The sequence below is a fragment of the Geotrypetes seraphini genome, chromosome 8 (assembly GCF_902459505.1).
Source record: "Geotrypetes seraphini chromosome 8, aGeoSer1.1, whole genome shotgun sequence".
Classification (NCBI taxonomy): domain Eukaryota; kingdom Metazoa; phylum Chordata; class Amphibia; order Gymnophiona; family Dermophiidae; genus Geotrypetes; species Geotrypetes seraphini.
In genome coordinates this window covers 19,518,206-19,543,168 of record NC_047091.1, presented here as the reverse complement: position 1 = coordinate 19,543,168, position 24,963 = coordinate 19,518,206, and the positions used below count along the sequence as shown (strand labels likewise).

Genomic DNA, 24,963 nt, shown 5'->3' with positions numbered 1-24,963 from the left:
CTGTCACCGCCGTCGCCTTCACCGCCCCGTCCCCCGTAGCATCCACCCTTCTCTTTCACCACCTCACTGCCCTTCAGCGGCCTGAGAATCTCCCTTCCTCCCCCTTAACTTCGCGGCGTAAAGAAACTTAAGGGAGGGAAGGCGCGCGGTCATGCGCAGCCTCTTCCCTCCCTCCCTCCGGCAAAATCTATCTCCCTCCCTCCCCCCTACCTTCGCGGCACTTTAGAAAATAAACTGATGCCGGCGAAGCCTGCCTGTGCCGCCCTGCAGTCGCGTGTGTGTGGGCGGAAGCTTCTCCTCTGACGCAACCGGAAGTTGCGTCAGAGGAGAAGCTTCCGACCATACAAAAGCGACTGCAGGGCGGCAGAGGCAGGCTTCGCTGGCATCAGTTTATTTTCTAAAGCGCCACAACGGTAAGGGGGAGGGAGGGGGATAGATTTCACCAGGGGTAGGGAGGTGACCACACACCTTCTCTCCCTTAACTGTGGGGACAAGGTCATTCACCACTCCACGGGGCAGTGGATGGCCTTGTCCCTGTGCCTGTAGTGAGCACTTCCCCCCCCTCCCACCGTTTCGGCGGGTTACCCGCGGCTAGCCGCAGGTAACTACCACCATGTCATTCTCTATTAGAGAGTATAAGAACACAGCTCTCTGACGTATAATTCTGCTTCATTCCATTGCTATTTGGGGGTTGGGGATGGGGGATTGTTGAGGGGGTATTCCTTCTATTTTGTATATTTTGCTATGTTGGTTTTTGCTTGATGTTATTTTCTGCTGTTGATAAACAAGATTTACTCAACGAGGGCAGCACCATCTCCATATACCAGGCTTCCCTCTCTCATCCCCAGGGTCTTACCAAACACATAGATGACTCCCACAGCGCCCCCAACTCCCATCAGAGCTGCTATCCTCAGCACCATCTTCTTTGCATACGCTGTGTTCTCTTTCTGCTTCTTCTGTTCCTCGGATCCTGATTCCTTCCTGTCTTCCCCCTTGGAAAAGGCACAAAGAGAAGAGAGACAGTAACTCAGGGCTTTTTTCCCCCCTTTCCAATGCCAGTTTTTGGAACGTACTTAATAGAACACAATCTCACAGCACTATAGGATCACTCAAATAAATGCACTTATAACGTGTGCATGCGTTTGTTTTCTCCAACATATAAAATCACAAAAGGCATTTTCAACTGCTTTTTCCCCTTTGCATTTCTCCATTCTAGTTGGAAATGACTTCATAAAGTTTATTCTGGACTTTTGAGTCCGAATCAAAATCCATTTCTAGTCCCTTTCCCTGCTCCTTATTTGCATATGAATGGAATTCACAAAGAAGGGTCTAGGGCAGGGGTAGGGAACTCCGGTCCTTGAGAGACGTACTCCAGTCGGGTTTTCATGATTTCCCCAATGAATCTGCATGAGATCTATTTGCATGCACTGCTTTCAATGCATATTCATTGGGGGAAATCCTGAAAACCCGCCTGGAATACGGCTCTCGAGGACCGGAGTTCCCTACCCCTGGTCTAGGGAAAGTGATGAAAGGAACTTCCTTGCTGTGCACTTTAAGGGCTCCTTTAATCAGGCCGCGCTAGCAGGGTTAACGCGGGCAGCTTTTCATCACGCGTTAACCCCTGCGCTGGCCAAAAACTACCACCTGCTCAAGAGGAGGCGGTAGCGGCTTAGCATGCGTTAAACCGCTAGCGTGGCTTGATAAAGAGAGTCCTAAGTTTCAAGTTTATTAAAAATTTGTTGTCCACGCAATGTCAAAAACTTCAATGTGTATGACAAGTTTAAAATTAGGACACAAACAAAACAATTTTATACAAATAAACGTACAGCATATAAACACAAATAATCACCGGTACAAAAGGAAAGGAGGGTGAATTACAATCTTTAAAGAAAACAGAGATACATTTAGGGAAAAAAACATGTGGAGGGTAATAAAAATAAACTTAAAAGCATGGCTAAGAAAGAATTTTTGGAAATTAAAGTTAGAGTTTTAGCTCTAGAGGCATCTTTTTACCTAAAATTTCCATGTAAATGTCCTGTTAAGTTACAAGACGTTGAATACGTTTTTTGGGATCCCATTCAATTGCAACAATTTTTGAGTGCTAGAGAACAGAAGTGAGTTAAACAATAAAGTGGTTTTTAGTTTCACTACTGAGGAATAAGAGGATATAAGCAGCATCATGGGGTAAAGACCTAGAACAATTGCTTTCGCCCACTACTTATGAGGAATTTAGGAAACGTCTGAAAACACACCTGTTCCTAAAGTATCTAGACAACTGATCCTCTCTTCTCTCTCCCCTCTATAGCGATTAACTTGTTCTATTGATCACTCTCTCCTCAAAAATGGATTTCCTGTCCTATTAACCCTCTTTCTTCCTCCCCTCTTAAAGTCAATCAATTTGTACCTTTGCTTAATCTTTGTAAACCGCAGAGAACTTCACGGTATTGCGGTATATAAGCTGTTATTATTATTATAATCAAGATCCAATATAGAGTAAGAAATGGCTTAGGATTCGCGAGGATGAATCGTGAATCATTTCTTTAGTTCTTTCTTTATAATTTGTCTATTTGAAATAGTATCATGCTTCCCCTTTTGTTGTGGGCTTGAAAAGGAATTGTGCATGAATGTTTGAATATTGTAAAAACTTGTGGAAGATTTCTTTTTTTCTTGGTATCATCTGATATTGTAATTATTAAATTTATAAATAAATTTTAAAAAAGCATGGCTAAGCCTAGAGGAGAAGGTAAAGGAGATTGCGACCTATACGTGAAGTCTGATTAAAATTAGGTATTAGAGCATAAGCCTTATTGATAGATGATTTATGCAATCTATGTCTCAAATGCATCCTTATACAAGTAACTTTTTAAAGAGCTTTTAAATTTTTCTAGTGAGGATTCACCACATAAGTAAATTGTTAAGTTGTTCCAGGTCTGGGGTGCTATAACCGAAAAAAAATAGTAGCTCTCCTGGTACCTATTACTTTTAAAGAGGGGATAGTCAGCAGATTAGCTGCACCTCCCCTACAACCCAGTCGATACACTGAAAATTAACACAACACCTAGGTTCTAAATAAGAAGGTACCAATACACAAATCTTTAATTCTAAGCAAATTGGACTATTGCAACATTGCACGTTTAATTACTCCCGGCAGAATTCTGCACGTGCAAAAATCACATAAACAGTCAGGTTTAAGCTGGCACTGGGGGAGGAGGAAGTGACCCGCTGCACAGTGATTCACTTCCTTCTCTACTGCACTGAATTCTGACAGCATGTGCAGAATTCTGTGTGTCCTAAGGGAGTGAGGAAGTCTGTTCAAATCTGGACAGTCCTAAGAATTTATTTACAATTGAAAATGTGGCAATTTGGTTAATCTACAATACGCACTTAAAAATCTGATAGGATAAATTTTTTTTGTTGCTCTTCACTAGCTTTCAGCGGAGATGAGAATTTTATAAATTATGTTGTTTAACGTTCAAGATCTTTATACAGAATATCTTAGTATATGTTCAGACCAAACTATTAAATCAGTATTACTATCTTGAAATCTTGTGCTAATGAAGTGGAAGAGAAGGGTACAGATAAGAGGGGCTTGCCCAAAGAGCGGGGATCACGGGGGGGGGGGGGGAGAGCATAGGGGGAGATAAGCAAGGAGAGATATTGGGGGCTTCAGAGCGAACGCACTTGTAGGTCAGCAGGAGAAGTTTAAACTGTATTCGGAAATGGACAGCGAGCCAATGAAGCGATTTGAAGAGAGGGGTAATGTGAGAATAGCGGCTCTCACGGAATACGAGTCGTGCAGCAGCATTTTGAACGGATTGAAGAGGCGAAAGACAGGCGCGCGGGAGGCCCGAGAGAAGTACGTTGCAGTAGTCTAAGCACGAGGTGACGAGAGCATGGACAAGGGTTTTGGTCATGTGTTGAGAGAGGACGGATTTTGGTAATGTTATAGAGAAGGAAGCGACAGGATTTGGCGGTCTGTTGGATCTGAGCTGAGAACGAGAGAGAGGAGTCAAAGATCACCCCAAGGTTGCGAGCCCCCCCCCCAAAAAAAAAAAAGCCCTAACTATTTATTCTCTTCTATTCACTGGTTCGTGGACACCTACTGTAATGCCTTATTTCAAAGCCTTCATCTTGCTGATCTAAAAAGACTTCAGCTGATTTCAAGTGCAAAGCTTAGAAATTATGTTACCCCTTTGCTCAAATCGGAACACTGGATACCAGTATCAGCCAGGATTCCTTTTAAAATTTTCACCCTAATACATACAATTAAAAACCAACCAACCAACCACTTTTTCCGCTTCATTTGTTAATACCTTAAAATTCCACATTGCACTTTACACATGCCAACAAAATCTTCTGATGGTACTTGAGAGGGTCCAGAGAAGAGCAACTAAGCTAATAAAGGGCATGGAGGACCTCTCATATACTGACAGACTGAAAAAGCTAGGGCTTTTCTCCCTGGAAAAGCGGAGACTTAGAGGAGACAAGATAGAAACCTTCAAGATCATGAAGGGCATAGAAAGAGTAGACAGGGACAGATTTTTCAAATTAAGAGGATCAATAAGTACAAGGGGGCACTCAGAGAAATTGAAAGGGGAGAGGTTTAGAACAAACGCTAGGAAGTTCTTTTTCACACAGAGGGTGGTGGATACATGGAACACGCTACCAGAGGATGTGATAAACAGGAGCACGCTACAGGGGTTCAAAGAAGCTTTGGATAGGTACTTCGAAGACAAAGGGATTGAGGGGTACAGATAAGAGTAGAGGTAGATTATAGGGATGGGATTAGAGGTAAGTTACAAAATTAATCAGGGACCACTATTCAGGCACTAGGCCTGATGGGCCGCCGCGGGAGCGGACCGCTGAGCAAGATGGACCTCTGGTCTGACTCAGCGGGGGCAACTTCTTATGTTCTTATGTACCATCTTTCCATCACATATATTTTGTTGACATTCATGAAGTTAAATTAATATACTGTGCAAAGCCTTAATATAAACCACATTGAGCCCTCTTTCATAGGGATGATGAGGTATATAAAACATACTATCTAAGATTTCTAATGTGTGTCTTGTTGATGTTTGAAGTAGCATAATAATGTGTGCTGTAATTTCTAATTGCCTTTGTCCAAGTTATTCTTGCGGTACAACACTTTGGGAGAAATTCTTCAAACCATGACAGATCCTAATAAGTAAACTTTACGTTGCCATTGAACAGATAATGGAATAAGAGTTACTAACATAGTCTAATCTAACCTAGGATTACTGGGTCGCACTGTGCTTAAGTTCAAGGCGACTTACAATTCAAGAGGATTACAGAGTATTTAGGAAATGTACAAGAATGAGGCAGACGTCAACATGGGTTATGTAAAGACAGACGTGGATTGCATCTCATAAAGCTGATTCGCGGTCTAAAAACATTAAGTAGGTCAGCTATAATATTAAGCTACAGTAGAATCTCAGCTAACCGGCATTCAATTAATTGGCACTCTCAACCAGCTGGAATAAAAACTGTCAGCAAAAAAAAAGTCTCCTGCACTCCTAAGACAACGTCCAAAGTAATGCTCCTGACCCAATAACCTCCTCTCAAGCCCCAGAGGCATCAGCAGCAGCCACCAATCTCCCTTCCTCCAGCTCCTGGAGCATCACGGCAGCCACCAATCTCCCTCGCTCCTTCCGTTCCTGAAGCAGCAGAGCCAGTCCTGTCAACTCCCCTCCCTCCCTCACTCGATGATGTAGCAGCAGCTGGAGAGCAGAGGAAGCAACGGTAAACAGACAGCGTCTGGCCATCTCTGGCAGGGCCTTTCCTCTGCTGCTTCAATTCTGACCCAGCAGAAGAAAGAACCTGCCGGGGCTGGCCAGAAACTGCCTCTTTACCGGCGTTTCCCCTGCTCGTCAGCTGCCGCTATAGCATCAGGCAAGCGAGCGAGGAGGGTGGTCTGGACCAGATCTGCTGCTTCAGGAATGGAGGGAAGAGGTTGTCAGGACCAGCCTTGCTACTTTGGGTAAGGGAGGGAGTGGGGGGGGGGGAGGGGGAGAAAGTGACCAAGGAAGAAGATGTTGGACCTACAAGTAGGGCTGGGGGGATGATAAGAGTGAGGTGGGAAGGGAGACCACTATTTTCACACTAACTCTCAAATAATTAGAAACCACAGTTATCTGACATCCACACAGAGGCTCTCTAATTAGAAAACAAATGGTATAAATTAAAGAACTAAGGCCAGTATTGGACAGACTGCTGTCTGCATTGGGGCTCCGTGGTTGACGTCACCCATATGTTGAAAATATCTGCCTGCTATACCTGGATAACACCTGTTATGGTAAGTAACTGTGCTGTTCAGAAGTCATAGGGCCAGTACTGGGCAGACTTGCTCGGTCTGTGTCTGTATATGGCTGTTTGGTTGAGGATGGGCTGGGGAGGGCTTCAATGGCTGGGATGGTGTAGATGGGTTGGAGTGAGCTTTGACGGAGACTTCAGTAGTTGGAACCTAAGCACAGTACCGGGCAGAGCTTTGGATTCTTGCCCAGAAATAGCTAAGAAGAAAAAATTTTTTTTTGATTGAATCAGGTTGGGCAGACTGGACGTACCATTCGGGTCTTTATCTGCCATCATCTACTATGCTACTATGTTTGTATCCCATAAATGGTGATTCACTGTAGGATGGGTTGGGGAGGGCATCAATGGGAACGCCACTAACTTAGAACATGAGGATGTTACTGGCCAGACTTTACAGTACATATCCTGCAAACAATGGGATGGTTGGATAGGCTGGAGTGAGCTTAGATAGCAACTTCAGCAGTTAGAACCTAGGACAGTACCAGGTTGGCTTTAGTATACTATCTGGTTCAGGCAGTTTTCTACTCTCAATTTGTCAAATTGTGCTATTACATCTTCCAGTTTTACTGAAATTTGTTTGTTTCTCTGAGCCACAGAAAAAAAGATCTTCTTCCCAACCATATGAATAGTGGAGCTCCAAGCTGCATCCTATATACCCGTAAGCAATGCTCCCTTACTGCCTCAAATCATCATGGCTTATATTTGATAACAATATAGTGTAAAATCTTCGCTGATTGGCCAGCACATCTTGTTCTAAACCGCCTCGAACTTTCATGGCTTTGACGGTATATAAGAATAAAATTATTATTATTATTAAAGCGAAAGCAGGACAAATATATACATCCAACCCACACAGCTCCCTACTATGTGTAGATGAAATAGAAATTTAGATTTTAGACTGTATTTGCGTTTTACAAATACAAGCTTTAGATATGCTCCAGGCCATTATAGCTGAATGCGATAACTATATATATTCTTTGTGGGTATTAGAAAACAACAGGTACGGTGGTCTGCAAAGTCCAAAATGAAAAGCAGCACAGCCAAAAAGATGGGTAAAAAGCAAGATCAATTTTATTGTGCAGACATCCAGAAATGACTGGCTAGGTGTGTCTGAGGACTGGAATGAGAACTCTTGCCCTAAACTGATGTAACTGTTAATCGTGAAGATAATAATAATAATAATAATAACTTTATTCTTGTATACCGCAATACCATGGAAGTTCAATGTGGTTAACAATAGAAGAGACTGTACATTTACAGCGATGATACATATTACAGTGTTGTTACATTTACAGAGATGTTACATAAATAGCAGTAATAAAAAGGCATATACTAGAGAAGAGACAGTACGTATATAGCGATGTTACATGTTATAGCGGTGGTAAATGGAGGCAATGAAAAGGCAGGGCAATTAGATAAAACAGAGATTGAGAAAGAGAGGCCATAGTGGCTTGGGAGGGGGGCGTAGTCAGAGGGAATGGAGGCATGTCGAGGTCAGGAGGGTGCAGGGAAGGAGGGAAGGCAGCGTTAGCGGAATTTGTCGAAGAGGTAGGTTTTTAGTGACTTCCTGAACAGGTGGTAGGGCGGGGAGTTGGAGATGAGGGCGGTAAGGCAATTGTTCCATTTGCCCGCTTGGAATGCTAGGGTTCTATCAATGAATCTCTTGTAGAGGCAGCCTTTTAGGGAGGGAAAGGTGAATAGGTGGGCGTTTTGTGTGCGAGAGGGGCCTGCTATTTCAAGGTGCTCAGACAAGTAGATTGGGGAAGATCCTGTAAGAGTTTTGAAACAGAGGCAGGCGAACTTAAAGATGATCCTTGCCTCAACTGGAAGCCAATGGAGTTTGGTGTAGTAGGGGCTAACATGGTCGTATTTTTTGAGATCATAGATGAGGCGGACGGCCGCATTTTGGACTGTTCTAAGATGTTTGATGGTATTTTTATAGGATCCCAGGTAAATAATGTTGCAGTAGTCTAATATGCTTAATACCAGAGATTGAACGAGTAGACGGAAGGCTTGGTGGTCGAAGTAGCGTTTGATGGTGCGCAGTTTCCAGAGGGTACAGAAACATTTTTTCACCTGGGCACTGGTATGGTCATCGAAGGTTAGGGTGCGGTCCAGGATGACTCCAAGGATTTTTATGGTGGGTAAGATAGGGTAATCTAGCCCATTCAATCTGAGGGAAGTGTTTGTTAATTTGTGGTTGGGACTCGCTAGGAAGATTTTGGTTTTTTCAGAGTTCAATTTTAATTTGAGTTTTGAGGTCCACAGTTCTAACTTGGAAGCACTGGGTCTGCAAACATAAGATCCATTCTGTGCTGGAAGTTCTAACACAGAATGGATCCTTGAACAGGCTAGGAGCTGTAGTCGGTAGTTCTAGCACACAGCAACACATGCTTATAGCCAATCTACAGAGCACTCTGACAGCTGTATAGCCAATCCTGGCACTGAGCAGCACAGACCTTTAGCAGCCAACAGGCAGAGTACCCTGGGAGCTGTAGACAGAAGTCCAGCACAGGCTTATCAATAACCTTAGCACAGAGCATGCTGGGAGCTGTAGTCAGCGGCCCAGCACAGGTTTACCAGTTACCATAGCACAGAGCATTCTTGGAGCTGTAATCAGCGGTCCAGCAACAGCCTACTGGTAACCCCAGAACAGAGCATGCTGGGAGCTGTAGCCAGCGGTCCAGCAAGAGCCTACTGGTAATCCCAGCACAGAGCATGCTGGGAGCTGTAGTCAGCAGTCCAGCAAGAGCCTACTGGTAACCCCAGCACAGAGCATGTTGGGAGCTGTAGTCAGCAGTCCAGCAAGAGCCTACTGGTAACCCCAGCACAGAGCATGTTGGGAGCTGTAGTCAGCAGTCCAGCAAGAGCCTACTGGTAACCCCAGCACAGAGCATGTTGGGAGCTGTAGCCAGCAGTCCAGCAAGAGCCTACTGGTAACCCCAGCACAGAGCATGTTGGGAGCTGTAGCCAGCGGTCCAGCAAGAGCCTACTGGTAACCCCAGCAGAGAGCATGCTGGGAGCTGTAGCCAGCGGTCCAGCAAGAGCCTACTGGTAACCCCAGCACAGAGCATGCTGGGAGCTGTAGACAGCGGTCCAGCAAGAGCCTACTGGTAACCCCAGCACAGAGCATGCTAGGAGCTGTAGTCAGCGGTCCAGCAAGAGCCTACTGGTAACCCCAGCACAGAGCATGCTGGGAGCTGTAGTCAGCGGTCCAGCAACAGCCTACTGGTAACCCCAGAACAGAGCATGCTGGGAGCTGTAGCCAGCGGTCCAGCAAGAGCCTACTGGTAACCCCAGCACAGAGCATGTTGGGAGCTGTAGCCAGCGGTCCAACAAGAGCCTACTGGTAACCCCAGCACAGAGCATGTTGGGAGCTGTAGTCAGGTCCAGCAAGAGCCTACTGGTAACCCCAGCACAGAGCATGCTGGGAGCTGTAGCCAGCGGTCCAGCAAGAGCCTACTGGTAACCCCAGCACAGAGCATGCTGGGAGCTGTAGTCAGCGGTCCAGCAAGAGCCTACTGGTAACCCCAGCACAGAGCATGCTGGGAGCTGTAGCCAGCGGTCCAGCAAGAGCCTACTGGTAACCCCAGCACAGAGCATGCTGGGAGCTGTAGCCAACAGTTCAGCAAGAGCCTACTGGTAACCCCAGCAACAGAGCATGCTGGGAGCTGTAGTCAGCGGTCCAGCAAGCCTACTGGTAACCCCAGCACAGAGCATGGGGAGCTGTAGCCAGCGGTCCAGCAAGAGCCTACTGGTAACCCCAGCACAGAGCATGCTGGGAGCTGTAGTCAGCGGTCCACAAGAGCCTACTGGTAACCCCAGCACAGAGCATGCTGGGAGCTGTAGCCAACGGTTCAGCAAGAGCCTACTGGTAACCCCAGCAACAGAGCATGCTGGGAGCTGTAGTCAACCAGCAAGAGCCTACTGGTAACCCCAGCAACAGAGCATGCTGGGAGCTGTAGTCAGCGGTCCAGCAAGAGCCTACTGGTAACCCCAGCAACAGAGCATGCTGGGAGCTGTAGTCAGCGGTCCAGCAAGAGCCTACTGGTAACCCCAGCAACAGAGCATGCTGGGAGCTGTAGTCAGCGGTCCAGCACAGGCCTCTCAATAACCTCAGGGCAGAGCACACTGAGAGCTTTAGTTACTTTCACGTGCCACGGTATAGTCCCACTGGCTTGTCACTCTTGGAAGCTGAATTCCGGTGACTGGACGGGAGAAGAGAGTCGCGAGGAAGCTAGTGCGGTTTCTTACCAGGCTGTCACTGTCCTGGTTTTGCCGTCCTATCGTGTCCTGCAACACGGCCTGCGTGAGACCTGTCGTCCCCTTTTCCTGGGGGGGCAGCGGCGGCTGCGACGAGTACGAGACGAAATGCCGGCACCCCGGCCCTCGGAAGGGCAACAGCTGCCTCGCCAACCGCACACACACCGGCACTACGCAAGCCGCCATCTTCTTCCTGTCGACATGGTGCCCGCCCACCAAACCAATCAGTTGCCTGGGGAGGCGGGCTTAGTGTTCCATAAACAGCTCGGCCAACCAATCTGAAGAGCGGGAAGGAGACGCTAGGGAGCTTTGGATGGTCCGCGACGGGTGGCCATATTGAATGTGGCGGGAGAAATGAAAGGGTGAAGGGCAAGAGAAGCCAGTACGGGGAGCTGATGTAGTCAGGAGCCCCCAAGTCCTTTAGCTCTCTTTTACGGACACGTTTCCGTGTCAAGGTTATCTGCCTGATCCGTATTTTAATCTTGTTTCCAGAAGAATCTGGAAATTGTTCTTTCTCTCATATACTCTTTATACCCTTTTATTTTAATCGCTTTCATGTTACCTTGACACCACGTGACAATTGTCATACCAATAAAGTTTATTGAAGCTGTGCGGCTACGATTCACGTTTTAACTAGTAGGTCTTGAATTTGGAGTGCAGAAACTCTTCTTTTCAGAACTGATAAAGGGAACAATCTCCTATATGTTAATTTAGCTTAGAGACTGGAACTCATTTTTGAAGCAGATAGATGTCTCAAAATAACCAAATGCATGTCCATTTGCTGAAAATGTCTAAATTGTGATTTTCAAAAAAGCAGAATTTAGATATTTTCCATTGAGTTTATCTTAATAGCAAAGGATTAGGAAATCTTTCAGAGATAATGGAACAGGATAACATATCATTACATTAGAGATTTCTATTCCGCCTGTGCCTTGCGGTTCTAGGCGGATTACAATATAGAAGATATCTGGGCATTTCCAATAGAATTACATTACAGGAGAAGAGTAAATTACAGGTAAATAGTAAAGAATTACAATACATTCAAGATCACAGAAGATGTTACATAACAACTGAATCAAGTTACATCGGGTAGCGAGTAACATCAAATAACTATAAGCTAAGGTGGTTACATAATGTTGATGATATAGACTATAGAGGTGTTTAGTTTGAGGATTAGACAAAGTGTTACTATATGGGTGGTGTTCCCAAAGGTGTTGATTGGGATCTCATTAGATGGTGGTTAGAGTGATGGGAGATATTTTTTGAATAGTAGTGTTTTTATTTCTTTTCGGAATTCTTTTATGTCTGTTGTTTTGATCAGTAATTTTGAGATGGTAGGGTCAATTTTAGCTGCTTGTGTCCCTAGAAGATTGTCGTAAAGTTTCTTACGTCGAGTACCATTGAGAGGTGGGTAGGTGAAAAGGTTCTGTGTTCTCCTTCTTCTGGGTGAGAGGTAGTAGTAAAAATGGTTGTTTAGGTAGCTAGGATTTAGATGTGTTTCCATCACACTGAAGTAATGAAAAGATGCTCTGACTGACCAGATGACCACGGGAAGGAATGACATCCCAGGAAATAGCTCCAGATTCTACCCCTATAGGAATGGGCAAGAAATCCATCATTCAGTTTAGGCAAAGGAACCAATATACAGTAAAACCTTGGTTTAGGAGCATAATTCGTTTCAGAAACATGCTTCTAATCCAAAACACTCATCTATCAAAGCAAATTTCCCCATAAGAAATAATGGACACTCAGATGATTTGTTCCACAGCCCAAAACCTTTAATTCAAAATACTATATGTACTTGTATTGCAAGACATTGCTCATTTAGAACAGTCACTACATTACCGTAGCATCAGAAAGAGAAGAACCATCGTCTCAGTTGTGATGTGTGTATACCGTAAGTACTCGGATTGCAAGACTTTCCTTGTTTAGAACGGTCACTATACGCTGCAGTGTCAGAGAGAGAGAAGAACCATCGGCTCAGTTGTGATATGTATATACTGTATGTATTTGTGTTGCAAGACCTTGCTTATATATCAAGTTAAAATTTAATAAAATGTTTTGTCTTGCAAAACACTTGCATACCAAGTTGCCATATATACTCAAATATAGGATGAGATTTTTGGGTCAAAAAATGGGAGTCTCATCCTATATTCAGGCCATCAACCCAACCCCCTCCCAGATGATACGGCAGGCAGGAGAGGAGGAATGCCTCCTGTCCTGGCCAACTTTTTTTTAAACACCCGCCCACGCGCTTACCTTTTGTGCCATTTTTAATCCCTGGTGGTCCAGCGATGTACGGGGCAGGAGTGATCTTTTCACACCCTGCTCCGTGCTGAGCCTCTCCATACCCAGTTCCCTTTTTGTGGCCATCAGTGCACCCGACAGGGCTGAGCTTTTCGTGCTTCCTGCTCGACCCCATGCTGCTCTCTGAATGGCCGCCGCCAGTTCTCATCCTTCGACTGCTATTCAGCTACCGGCTTCAGTTTCCTGTATCAGAAAGGCAAAATCCTTCTGTGGCTTAGGCCTCAGTTGAGCTGGGGGGTGCTGGCTGAACGGTGCCAACTTTGGGGGCAACACCTGGGCCATCCCAGGTCCCTTCCCCACCTGAATACCTGAGGAGCTTCGTTGGTTTGAAGGCTTCTTTCCCAAAAGTAAAAAAGAGCCTGTCTGGTTTTTCTGGTGGTGTTTGCTTTTCGAATTCAGGAGGAGTGTGAACAGCAGTTGTGCTGGGAATGGCAACAGAAGCGGTTAAGCGAGGTAAGGGCCGCACGCCGTCAGGGGTGGTTTCCACCGTGAGTTCAGGAGATGCGGCGGCGGTTAGTTTTACCCAGGAGTGCGTGCTGGCGCCACGGGTAAAAGCGCTGGATGAAGTGAAGATGGCACCTTCAAGAGTGGCCCCCAGCAGTGAGTGAGCTCCGTCCATCTTTTTCGGCGGGGGCGGTGAGTGCGTGGATGTCACAGGGAGAGGCGGATGGGAGAAAATTCATAGGCAGGCATGCAGCTTTTCTCTCCAGAGTTTGTCCGGTTTCTTCACAATGCTTTTTTGCTGCAGTGGACAAACCCTGAGAGGAGGGCTCAGGTGGTGGATTGGCCCAGGTATCTTTGTCCTGACCTCAGTTAGGGGTGGAGGAGGGCCAGCAAGGTGCCAAATGGCACAAGGTAGTGCAAGATGCAGAAGTTTTTCAGTCTGCTAACTCTGAGCTTTTGTTTCCCCCCTGTTTGACCCCCGGGGAGACTGATAATGAACAAGAGGTGGGAGCAGAGGTGGATGATCCCTCTGTGAGACTTTTTCATTAAGAGGAGCTAGCTGCATTTACCTCCAAAGCGCTAGTGTCTGCATATTTCTCCACCTGACTCAGGGGCGACTACGGTATCCAATCCCCTGATGGCTGGAGTGAAGAAGCCTCCTAGAGCCTTCCCGGTGCATGAGGCCATGCAGGAATTAATATCGGAGCAATGGACTGCTCCGGAGTCAGGATTCAAGGTAGCTAAAGCTATGAGGCAGTTGTATCCTGCAAGTCAGGAGGAGCTGGATAAGTTTCAGCTTCCGAAGGTGGACACGTTGATGGCAGCCATTTCTAAAAGAATCACTCTTCCAGTGGAGAGGGAAGTGGGACGTAAGGATTCACAGGACAGGAAGCTTGAGTCCACCTTGAAGGCTTCATTCAATGTGGCAGCCCTGATTCCGCAGACGGTCGTGTGCTGTTCAATGGGTCCAACGGATGTGGAGTCTGGGCTAGCATATTTAGCAGATGCCTTATATGATATGATTAAGGCCTCAGCTAAGCAGATTTCCTTGGCTGTGGTGTCTAGGAGGAGTTTATGGCTGCGGCATTGGGCAGCAGATGCGGCCTCTTAAGTTAGATTTATTTCATTTGCCATTTAAGGGTCAATTGTTGTTTGAAGACCTGGAGAGGTTAGTTAAGGAATTTGGAGACTCTAAATCTCAGAGGTTACCAGAAGATAGACCCAGGAGTTTGTCTCAGTCGCCACCCTCTAGGCCATGTTTTAGAGATACCAGGAGGTATAGCCCAGGGGGATCAACGTATAGGGCATTGTATGACACGTCCTATAATGCCAGGTCAAGGTTTGCTCAGAGGCGATCTGGGCGTCCTCCCAAGCCTTCTTCCACCCAGTCAGATGGTCCTCAGACGTCACGGTCTGTTAAGTGGCGGGTCAGGGGATACTTCTGTTGCTTGGCAGCATTTCCATTCCATCCAAGATATAAACCTGCAAGTCAGTTCTCTATCTCCACCTGCTGGTAGATGTGTGATATCCCACTTGTCTCTGGATTCATCCGCTGTGTCTAAAGGAAAGAAAGTTATCAGGTAGGATATAATTTTACCATTGTGTATTTGGGTTGTGGAATGAATCATCTGATTTCCATTATTTCTTATGGGGAAATTCACTTTGATATACGAGTGTTTTAGATTACAAGCATGTTTTCGAAACAAATTATGCTCGAAAAACCAAGGTTTTACTGTACTTCTATACAAGTATATGTACATTCATTCCCAGAGTTCATTACAATCCACAGGGTTCCTGACAAGGCCCTGTTTCACTAGCAGCTTCATCAGGGGAAACTCATCTAAGTATAGCTTCTGGTGAAAAGCCATTGAAGCAGAAGCTATATAGTACTTAGATGAGTTTCCCCTGATGAAGCTGATAGCGAGACATGGCTTTGTCGGGAACCCCCTGGATTGTAATGAACTCTGGCAGTGAACATATGTATACTTGTATAGAAACATTATCAATTGAGCTCAAGCCCCAGAATTTGGATTTCTGCTCAACAGTCTCTTTGCTGCTGTGGATTAGACATATCTGCAGATAAGTTTCTTAAAATTTTTTTTTTTGCATATGACCAAGTTTATTTAAGAAATCGAAGCTGTACCTGGATGTAAAAAGTGTTTTGGAAATTTAAGTAGATGTAAGAATATTTTGGTAATGGAGATTTTTTGACCAGGGATGTATGCCCTCTTCGGCTTTGTGGCTGAAATAGGAGTGTCTTGAAGATCTTAGTTATGTCTATATCTCTCAAGGTACTGAGGTCTTTTTCTCCATTTACAGGAATAATATAAGTGGGTACGCTGTTTGTGCTTTTTTTGGTCCTTCCTCAGGCATACATGAAATGAATGATTTTTGGTGAACTATTGTTATTGTTGCTTTCAGCTTGCGTGATCTATTATTATTTTTACATATTTTTTAGACAGGTACTAATGAAGTGTTAAGTGACTTGCCTATAGTCAACAAGGAGCTGCGGTGGGAATCGAACTCACAACCTCAGGGTAGGCACCCAGGACTTTGGAAAAGAGAGGGAGATACCTCATTCATCAGTATCATGGAAGAGAAATGTGTAGCTTAAATTTAAAATGAGTCTAAGACAAAAGATTTCACAAACATCACACCAATTTTATTCTCTGACCATGCAAAAAAAGAAAAAGGAACATATTTATAGTCAGAAGAACTGCATTGGCCAAGGGCACAAGATCAGTCCTGCTTGTTGGCAGCATACCCAGCCCATACATGGACAGAGCTCTTATTGGCAACCAAATTTACACCATGGCTGGATTTCTTCACTGTTAAAGGCTAGACACATTGCCCAACTTGCACACCATCATTTGGAAGCAAATGGAAAGGGGGTGGAGTAGCCATCTCTTCGTTAAGAAATGCTACTGCAGAACCAGAAGCAGGAACAACTGAAGATATCTGTACAGGATATATAAAAGTCTGACTTTTATTAAAACAGGGGATGAGGGCCCCTGATTTCTCTACGTTTCCAGCTTCCCCAGGAAGCGAAGGTTTAAGATCTTCAAACTTTCATCCTGCTCCATTCGCACAATGCCATCCTCGCCATCAATACTCAGGAGGATGCCAGTGGCTTCTCTGTCCTCCCCCAAAATCACCTTCACCTGAAAGAGAATAAAAGGGACAGCTCACAGACACAATTCACTCCAGGAAAGCAACAGAAAAAACAATTAACATAGCAAGGTACAAAAATGGTTTAGAAAAGCTCCTGGAGGAAAAGTTGATAAGTCTACTTGGTTAACAATGGATTAAGAAAGCTACTATTTATCCCTAAGGGGAGCAAGAAGGAAAATATCTGCTCTCTAGAATCCTACTAGTTAATTGTGATCTGGATTGGCTGCTGTCAGAGACAGGATGCTGGGATTTACTATTCTTGATATACCGCTATGACATCAGTATTTAGCGGTTTACAATACTTTCAATATCTACAATTTGGTGATCTACGTAAATTACACAATATTAAAAATCACAAAACAAATTAAATATCTACATTATTAGTGATTCCACTGGATGTTAGATCAAGAACTGTACTGTTCAATTAACAATCAGACCTTTAGTCTGACCCAGTATGACATTTACATTCTTAGATCAAATCATTTTTTATTGATAACAAACCACAACCAAACAGTCCAAAATCACACTGTAAAAACACAGAACAGATGGACCTTGTGAAAAACAGGAAACAGCTAAATGGCAGTCATGATACTTTATCAAACGTAAGGTACCCTCCCACCCTGCAGCACCTGCCCGACTCCCCCTCCACCAACCCCCAAAACCCCACAAAAGAAAAGTCGTCCCCCCATCAATTGCAGTGAAGAAAAGTAACCAAATAGAAGCAGCAGGTTAAAAAGTCCCAAGCCCAAGAACCAGTATGAAGGAAATAACTGCCCCAAATAATCCCTACCCCCCCCCAAGTATAAAGAAACCAGCAGGCACACTCGTCAGAGAGCTGTACTCTGATACTCTCCGGCAATCAGTGAGCGAAGACCCTCCCCTCTCCCCAAACAAGAAAATCTAACATCCTCCTCCAGCAAGTCCCCCCTGATATCCTTCCCCCTTGAAATAAACCAAGCATACCGCATCCATACCTCCCCACTCATACCATCAGCACTCCCCCACCCCATGATGAGTACCCAAAAACGAGAAAAGAAGAAAGAGAGAAAAAAAGAAAGAAGAAGAGTGACATTTACATTCTTATGGACAAGTTTCAAGTTTTCAAGTTTTATTAAATATTTGATGAATCGCCTATTAAAAAATTTCTAGGCGATGTACATAATCAGAGTAAAAATATTCAAGAAACTAAAATATAACAAATATTAACATATTACACTATAAATTTCATCCAAAACATACATGAGGGGTAAGGAATAGAATAAAGTTACAATGTTGGGTTAGAGAAAAGGGAAAAACAAAAGGCTAGGTTTAACTTTATCAAAACACAAAATCACTGGCTATGATGCAACACCTGAGACTCTCAACAGTAATGTGAGATATCTTATGGATAGTGACTGACTTTGGTAGGCGTAGAGACTGCAGCAGTAATGCGGGTGTCTCAGACAGTGACACTAATTGCAGTAATAAGAGATGTTCCATGCACATAGCAGGAGGCACACACTCACCTTATTGTTTTTAGTTGGTGTAATGGGCTCTAAGTGCTCACTGGAAATGCTGACAACCTTCTCACTATCCTGCAGGAAGACTGAACACATACCACCCTGAAGACAGAGAGCAAGCAGAATAAAAGTTTAGGCAATGAACATAAGAATTGCCGCTGCTGGGTCAGACCAGCAGTCCATCGTGCCCAGCAGTCTGCTCATGCGGTGGCCTCCAGGTCAAAGACCAGTGCCCTAACAGAAACTAGCCCTACCTGCGTACATTCCTGTTTAGCAGGAACTTGTCTAACTTTGTCTTGAATCCCTGGAGGGTGTTTTCCCCTATAACAGCCTCCGGAAGAGTGTTCCAGTTTTCTACTACTCTCTGGGTGAAGAACTTCCTTACGTTTGTACGGAATCTATCCCCTTTTAACTTTAGAGAGTGCCCTCTTGTTCTCTCTACCTTAGAGAGGGTGAACAACCTGTCTATCATCTACTAAGTCTATTCCCTTCATTATCTTGAATGTTTCGATCATGTCCCCTCTCAGTCTCCTCTTTTCAAATCCTATGCTCCTGTATGACATACTGAACCTTATACAGAAAGGTGGGGGCACAGGTTGTGAGGCAGCTGTAAGGCTATCCTGTTTCACCCGTGCTACTTCATCAAGAGGCGGGAGCCTCTTGGTGCCTTTGCCTTGTACGTCTTTTATTTTAATTTTTAACCCATTATTATTTACTAGTGTTTAAGCCCGTTACATTAAAGGGTGCTAGTAAAGCCTCCTTCCCTCACATGTCCCCTATTTTCAGCTCCAGCTCCAAACCCATTTTTACCCCCCAGCCCCCTTCTCCCATCTTTTCCCTTTCAGCCCCAGCCCCCTTTTCTAACCAGCAGCATTTCCCTCCCCACTCCACTTCCCTGTGCAGTAGCAGCATTTCCCTCCCCCAACCCACTTCTCTGTGCAGCAGCACCTCTTCCCTGCTCCCCCGGTCCAGCAGCACCTCTTCCCTGCTCCCCCTGTCCAGCAGCACCTCTTCCGTATTCCCCCTGCCCCTCTTCCCTGCTCCCCCTAAACAACAGCACCTCTTCCCTGCTCCCCCTGTCCCTCTTCCTTGCTCCCCCGGTCCAGCAGCACCTCTTCCCTGCTCCCCTGTCCAGCAGCACCTCTTCCCTGCTCCCCCTCACTGCCTTCCAGACTTTGTCCCACCCCCAGCCCTCCGAAGCCAGCTTGCCTGCCTGCCTGCCATCCCCCTGTGCAGTAGAACTCTCTGCTCCCCCTATTCATCAGCACCTCTTCCCTGCTCACCTGGTCCAGCAGCACCTCTTCCCTGCTCCCCCGGTCCAACAGCACCTCTTCCCTACCCCCCTCACTGCCTTCCATACTTTATCCCTCCTGCACCCTCCGAAGCCAACCTGCTTGCCAGCCATCCCCCTGTGCAGTAGAACCCTCTCCCCCCCCCACCACTATCGCCGCCGTGCAGCCGACCCCACTGACCCTCCCACCGCGAGACAACCGTCAAACCTACTGGCTCCAGCAGCGGCCGCATCACACTAAAGACGCTGCTTTGCAGCCTTCCCATGCTCTGATTTCCTCTGCTGACGTCTCTAATGATGTCATCAGAGACGCGGCAGAGGAAATCAGAGCATGGGAAGGCCACGAAGCAGTGTCTTTAGTGTGATGCGGCCGCTGCTAGAGCCGGGAGGTTTGTGTGTCTCGCGGAGGGAGGGTCAATGGGGGTTCATGTGCGCCGGGAAAGGGTGCACGGAGGGGGTGACGATGGCGGTGAACTTACAGTGAGGGAGTCGAAGCGCGCATGCACACTCTTGCCTGCCGGGGACCTACAGATCAAGGAAAACGGAACCACGCAGGTAAGAGTGCGCATGTGCGCTTAGGGTTTTATTATATTAGATTCTTGTAAACCACTTTGGCTTAACTTTTTGTTGTTGTTAAAATTGTGGTATATCAAATAAAATAACTGATACTCACCGTCACACTGCGGATGACTCCTGTCTGGCTCACTACCTGACTGTCTGAGTAGGTGTCACGAACTTTGACCTGAATATCAGTGGTTACCCATTCACTGGAGCTTTGCTCAATAGAAGACCCAGGGGTATGGGGGTTATAGCCACCTGGGGAAGGAGCGCCAGGCGTCATGGGACTATATCCCACAGGACTAGGACTTGGGCTGGCCTACAAGAGGAGAGAGAAAGAAGAGAATTTAGAATGTCTGGAAATGCTGCCAATTCTTGTGGTGTGATATAAATCTGTACACTTGGCTATCCCAGTGTTATGCAGGTCCCTCCAAGCTCTGCTCCTCTCGAGCATTATATATTCTTCCTATTGTACAGCTGTATGAGAGACAATGTGTTGTGTAGAGAGAACAACCAGAATCAAAATAGGAAAGCTAGCAAGGGGAAGGCTTGGGAATGTTCTGCAGTGCAGTATTCCTGTTACAGAGAAAACAGGCTGGCACAGAATCCTAAGCAAAACACAATTTCACACCGCAGCTGGCCCTAAAGACACTTAAGGTAACAATAATATCCCCACAGCAGCCTTGGACTGTGGTGACCCTGTTCAGGGTCCCCCTACATGAAATGACATCCACAGATACGTGAAAGCATTTAAGTCTGGATAAGTGGACTTAAGGTAAAAGGAATATACCATATTTTTACAAACCATACAAACCCCTTGTGTGCTATGTATATAAGCAAGCTATGTCGGTGTAGTTTGTCTAAGATGCACTGACTGAAAAGTTAGTGTGCTTATTTTTCAGGCTTTTCGCAAGTATCATGAACCAATAATGCCTGTAAGAACCTAAAAAGGAGAACCCATAAAAACAAATACATTAGTTTTGCAATTAATGAGTCTTAGAAAAATAAAGTAGTAAAGTGGAAGTAGTAATTAACTTGCTAGTCTCACGCACAAGGAGTGATACTGGCTGCACAGCCTCTTGGGGTACAGATTTTAAAATTCCTTGATCTCTAATGCTGGGTCGTTTCAATATTTCAGGAAAAACTTAAAAACCTATTTGTTCACCAAATTTTTAGGTAACTGACTACACTTCTCCCTCCGTAATCACGGTTTCAGCAATTGCAGTTTCGATTATTCACGGTTTTTATCATGCCAGCTTGCATAGAGAAATTGCTGATTCCAAGCATTTACAGAGAAAAATCACCGATTCCCAGCACTTTCTTCACTGTGTTTTGCCTCTCCTTCAGCAACAGGCCAGGTCTCCCACCATGTTATTCGAAGTTTCACCATATTCACGATGGTTTTTAATAGAAAACAGCGAATAACATATGAAAAAGCTATTCACGGTTTTTCTGTATTTGTGGTTCTGTTAATCCCCTATCACAGCAAATACAGAGGGAGAAGTGTATATCCATCTTGAAAGTCTCCTTACTTTTGTAAACCGCATGGATCTTTACTATTATGTGATATAGAAGTATGCTTTTATGTTATGTTATATTGTAGTAGGACATGTTTATCTATTACTCTAGATGAGAGAAATATTCAAGCACCTTTCTGACCTCACGTGCAATTTAAGTCAGTCTCCTTATCTAACTCCTGTTATTCTATTTAATCTATATGTTTAATCTTTGCTTACATTCTATGCTATTAAAATGTTTTACTGCGTATTGTGTTGACATTGTACTATACCATACTCTCGGTCAATAAAAAAGTAAGGATACATGGATGATTCCACTGGGATCTTTATTCAAATATCATTATATAGTTCTGACTCATCACAGCCAGTGTTTCGCTGCCAACAAGGCAGCTTCCTCAAGAGTCCAAGATGAGAAATGCTCAATCTTGTGCCAATGATTTTAGTCGTAAAAAGACTTGCTTAATATTACTGTATATTCATCCGCATATAGCTTACTCTTTTTATACAGACAAACATAATATAGAACAAGTCACTATATGACTAAAACCATTTTCATTTGACTGAGCATTTTTCATCTTGGACTGCTGAGGAAGGTGCCTTGTTGGCAGCGAAACACTGGCCGTGATGAGTCAGAACTATATAATGATATTTGAATAAAGATCCCAGTGGAAATATCTCTTTAACCCTACTTTCTTGATGGATTTTATTGGCATGGGGCTTTTTCCTTGGTCTTATAATGTACCATACTATGCCACTTGTATTATTTGAAAATTTTAATGCTCTATTTTAATTGTCTATTGCTTATGTTCGACTTACTCTTGCTGTACATTGCCTTGCATAAATTCATTCAAAAAAGTGGTAAATAAATTAATAAATTGGTATAGCACCTGTTATATGTATGGGTGCAATCAACCAGTTTATTTTTAGACAAGCAATTTATGTATATTGTCAACATTAACTTATTTGTGATCTGAAGAAGGGGGTTGCCTTCAAAAGCTAATCAAAAAGTGTATTAAGTTAGCCAAAAAAGGTATCACCTTTTTTCCTTCTATGTATATTGAACTTTATTGAACTTTATATGTATGGACACATTACATATGTAAAAATATGGTAAATGTACTGCTAATATACCACAAATCCTATAATTCGAAAGAAAGAATATACAAAGAGCTGGCCCTAACCTCAGCAGCTGATGAGTAACAAGCTCAATAAGCCATTGGGAAAGGCATAATATGGCAGTCACTGAATAAGTAAGTGGTACATACTTGGTAAGCCATGGGAGAAGGCGTAGGGTGGTAGCTGGCAGGCGAATGAGTGTTCTGGTAACCAACTGGACTTGGTGCCACCTGGTGGTAGCTCTGTGGACTTGGACTCGGCTGATAGGAGCCCTGGGGCGAGGGAGCAGCATATGGAGAAAACTGATCTGTGTTGTACCTGAAACAAACAAATTCATACATTGAGAGGAAAGGGCTAAAAAAAATGGAGACCCAGTCCTTGCAAGGAGGAACAGTGTAGATACTCACATGGCCGGTGTTCCTGGTGTCTGTGGGTTGTACTGAGCATTAACTGGTGGCGAGGGCACGTCAGGGTATCCTGGGGTCTGGGGATTAGGGGTTCCCCCATAACCTTGTGGCGAAGGTGAAGGCTCATCATCATATCCATAATCATATTCTTCCTCCACTCTGAGCAGGGACAGAGATAAACACAATTATGCAGTGCAACAGATGTTTTCAGAGACTGGGGGAAGCAGTTAAAGGAAATAAGTGCACTCCCTGTGATGGGAAAAAAGCCCAGCCTCAACTCAAGAGTACACACACCTGGAAGGAGTGTTTGGGTTGTTAGGGTCCCAGGCTCCACTCTGTGCTGGCGTTCGGCTCCCGTCATGAAGCGGTGTCTGGGAACCGTAGTGAGGGGTCCTGCTTCCTGCAGGAAATCATGGACATTGTTAGTCAGAGCAGGATTTGTAGTTTTTGTGGTCTCCAAAGCATGGCCTTTTCTGCTTAAGATCAGGAGGCAGGCACAGAGCTGGATTAACACTATATTGGGCCATATGCAAACATACATTTGTAGACCGCCCTACCATAGCTCCTCTCCAATTTATCTTTTCATCTCTCTTCCCCACCCCCAATACTTCAACATTCCAGACTTAGCAGGGACAATTCCAGAGCCTACTGTAGCTGTGAGTGTGAAGGCAATAACAGTATGTGAGCAATTTCCGGCAGGACACGATAATAGAGTCTTCCATCAATGGGCTCAGAAAGGGTTGTTAATTTCCAGTGGAAAAGGGCAGCGAGCTGCTGTCTATGGCAGTTATACAAGCAGAGCCACTATTTCCGGCGGGATGGGTTAATAGAGTCTTCCATCAATGGGTTCAAAAGGGGTTGTTAACATTTCGAGATTTACTGGGGCCTACAGGGGTACTATCTTTTGAACTGCTCCAGAGGAAATATGAGTTGCCTGCTTGGGACTATTTGGCTTATTATCAAATAAGACATTTTATGCAAGCTCAAGGATAGGGATCTAGATCACCTTTGGGGCAGGAACATTTAGAGAACTTGTGGTTGGTATTGCAGAAGGTCCCTCGACCTCTCTCAGTGTTGTATCGGTACTGGAGGGGTCACTAACACTCATTTCTCTTATAAGACACATTGGGAAGGGAATTTGGGACAGCGGTTTAATACTAAAAAATGGGAGCTTATGTGTGGGGAGATATATAGGGCGTCTTCTTGTGCCTTTGTTCAGGAGAATGCCTATAAGGTACTGACCCGCTGGTACTACACGCCAGAGCGATTGCATAGAATGTTTCCTCAGGTGCCTGATCAATGTTGGATGTGGTACTGTGGTGGGAGTCATTTTTGCATATATGGTGGGACTGTCTGGAATTACGCCCCTTTTGGAGGAAAGTGGTTTATACCCTCACCGCTCACCGGAGAAACCCCCCAGGGCTGTTTGCTGGGACTTGATAACAACAGGGAACATAAATGGCAAACTAAGCTTCTTCGCCTAGGCTTGACAGCAGCGAAATGTTTAATAGCGAACCATTGGAAAAGCAACTAAGCTCCAACATATGCTGACTGGCTCAATCGATGGAAATGGCTGTGGCAAAGTACTGCATTATGTATGGGTCTTACATGGAAAAAATTGGGGGATGTAATGAATGATCTTCAATTATTCTAAGTTGTTCTTTAACCATGCTTGTTGGTTAGGGTTGTGGTTAGTGAGGGGAGGGGATGGAAATGAATTATGGGATTTATCTCTGCTGTCTGGGGCGGATGGAGTATTGGAGAGTTGTTAGTCTGGGACATTATTGTTCTTTTTTGACATTCACTGCTTTATGTTTCTTGCATATTTGATGCATTTTGGTTGTAGTTACACTGTTGTGGCGCGCGCACAAGGTGGAGGTGTGATTGCGACGCTCCTCTAACCTGGGCAACAGTTTGAATCTTTGAAAGTATCTTGAGGCTTTTTTTTCTTCCCCTAAGAAGTTGAAATAGTTTTATGAAAATGGCATGTACGCGGCAAGCAAAGATTGATGCGGCTTTCGCAGTGGCAGGGATGGCAAAGCGCGTCAAACATGATC

At 44.9% G+C, this 24,963-nt stretch overlaps 2 protein-coding genes across 5 annotated transcripts in view; both read right to left on the bottom strand.

The window, feature by feature from the left end:
* The window catches only part of TIMM50 (translocase of inner mitochondrial membrane 50), a 71,257-nt gene extending 60,375 nt beyond the window's left edge, over positions 1-10,882 (bottom strand). Inside the window, 2 exon segments of the mRNA XM_033953536.1 lie at positions 857-992; positions 10,588-10,882. Of these exon segments, the coding sequence (XP_033809427.1) occupies positions 857-992; positions 10,588-10,782 (331 nt within the window). The 5' untranslated portion in view covers positions 10,783-10,882.
* Positions 10,883-15,987: 5,105 nt separating this feature from the next.
* The window catches only part of SUPT5H (SPT5 homolog, DSIF elongation factor subunit), a 57,390-nt gene continuing 48,414 nt past the window's right edge, over positions 15,988-24,963 (bottom strand). For all 4 annotated transcript variants that reach the window (XM_033954815.1, XM_033954812.1, XM_033954814.1 and 1 more), the window contains 6 exons: positions 23,201-23,306; positions 22,907-23,065; positions 22,649-22,817; positions 19,982-20,185; positions 18,024-18,119; positions 15,988-16,508 (listed from right to left, as the gene is read on the bottom strand). In XM_033954815.1, the coding sequence (XP_033810706.1) occupies positions 16,368-16,508; positions 18,024-18,119; positions 19,982-20,185; positions 22,649-22,817; positions 22,907-23,065; positions 23,201-23,306 (875 nt within the window). In that variant the 3' untranslated portion in view covers positions 15,988-16,367. The remainder of the gene's footprint in view (positions 16,509-18,023; positions 18,120-19,981; positions 20,186-22,648; positions 22,818-22,906; positions 23,066-23,200; positions 23,307-24,963) is intronic.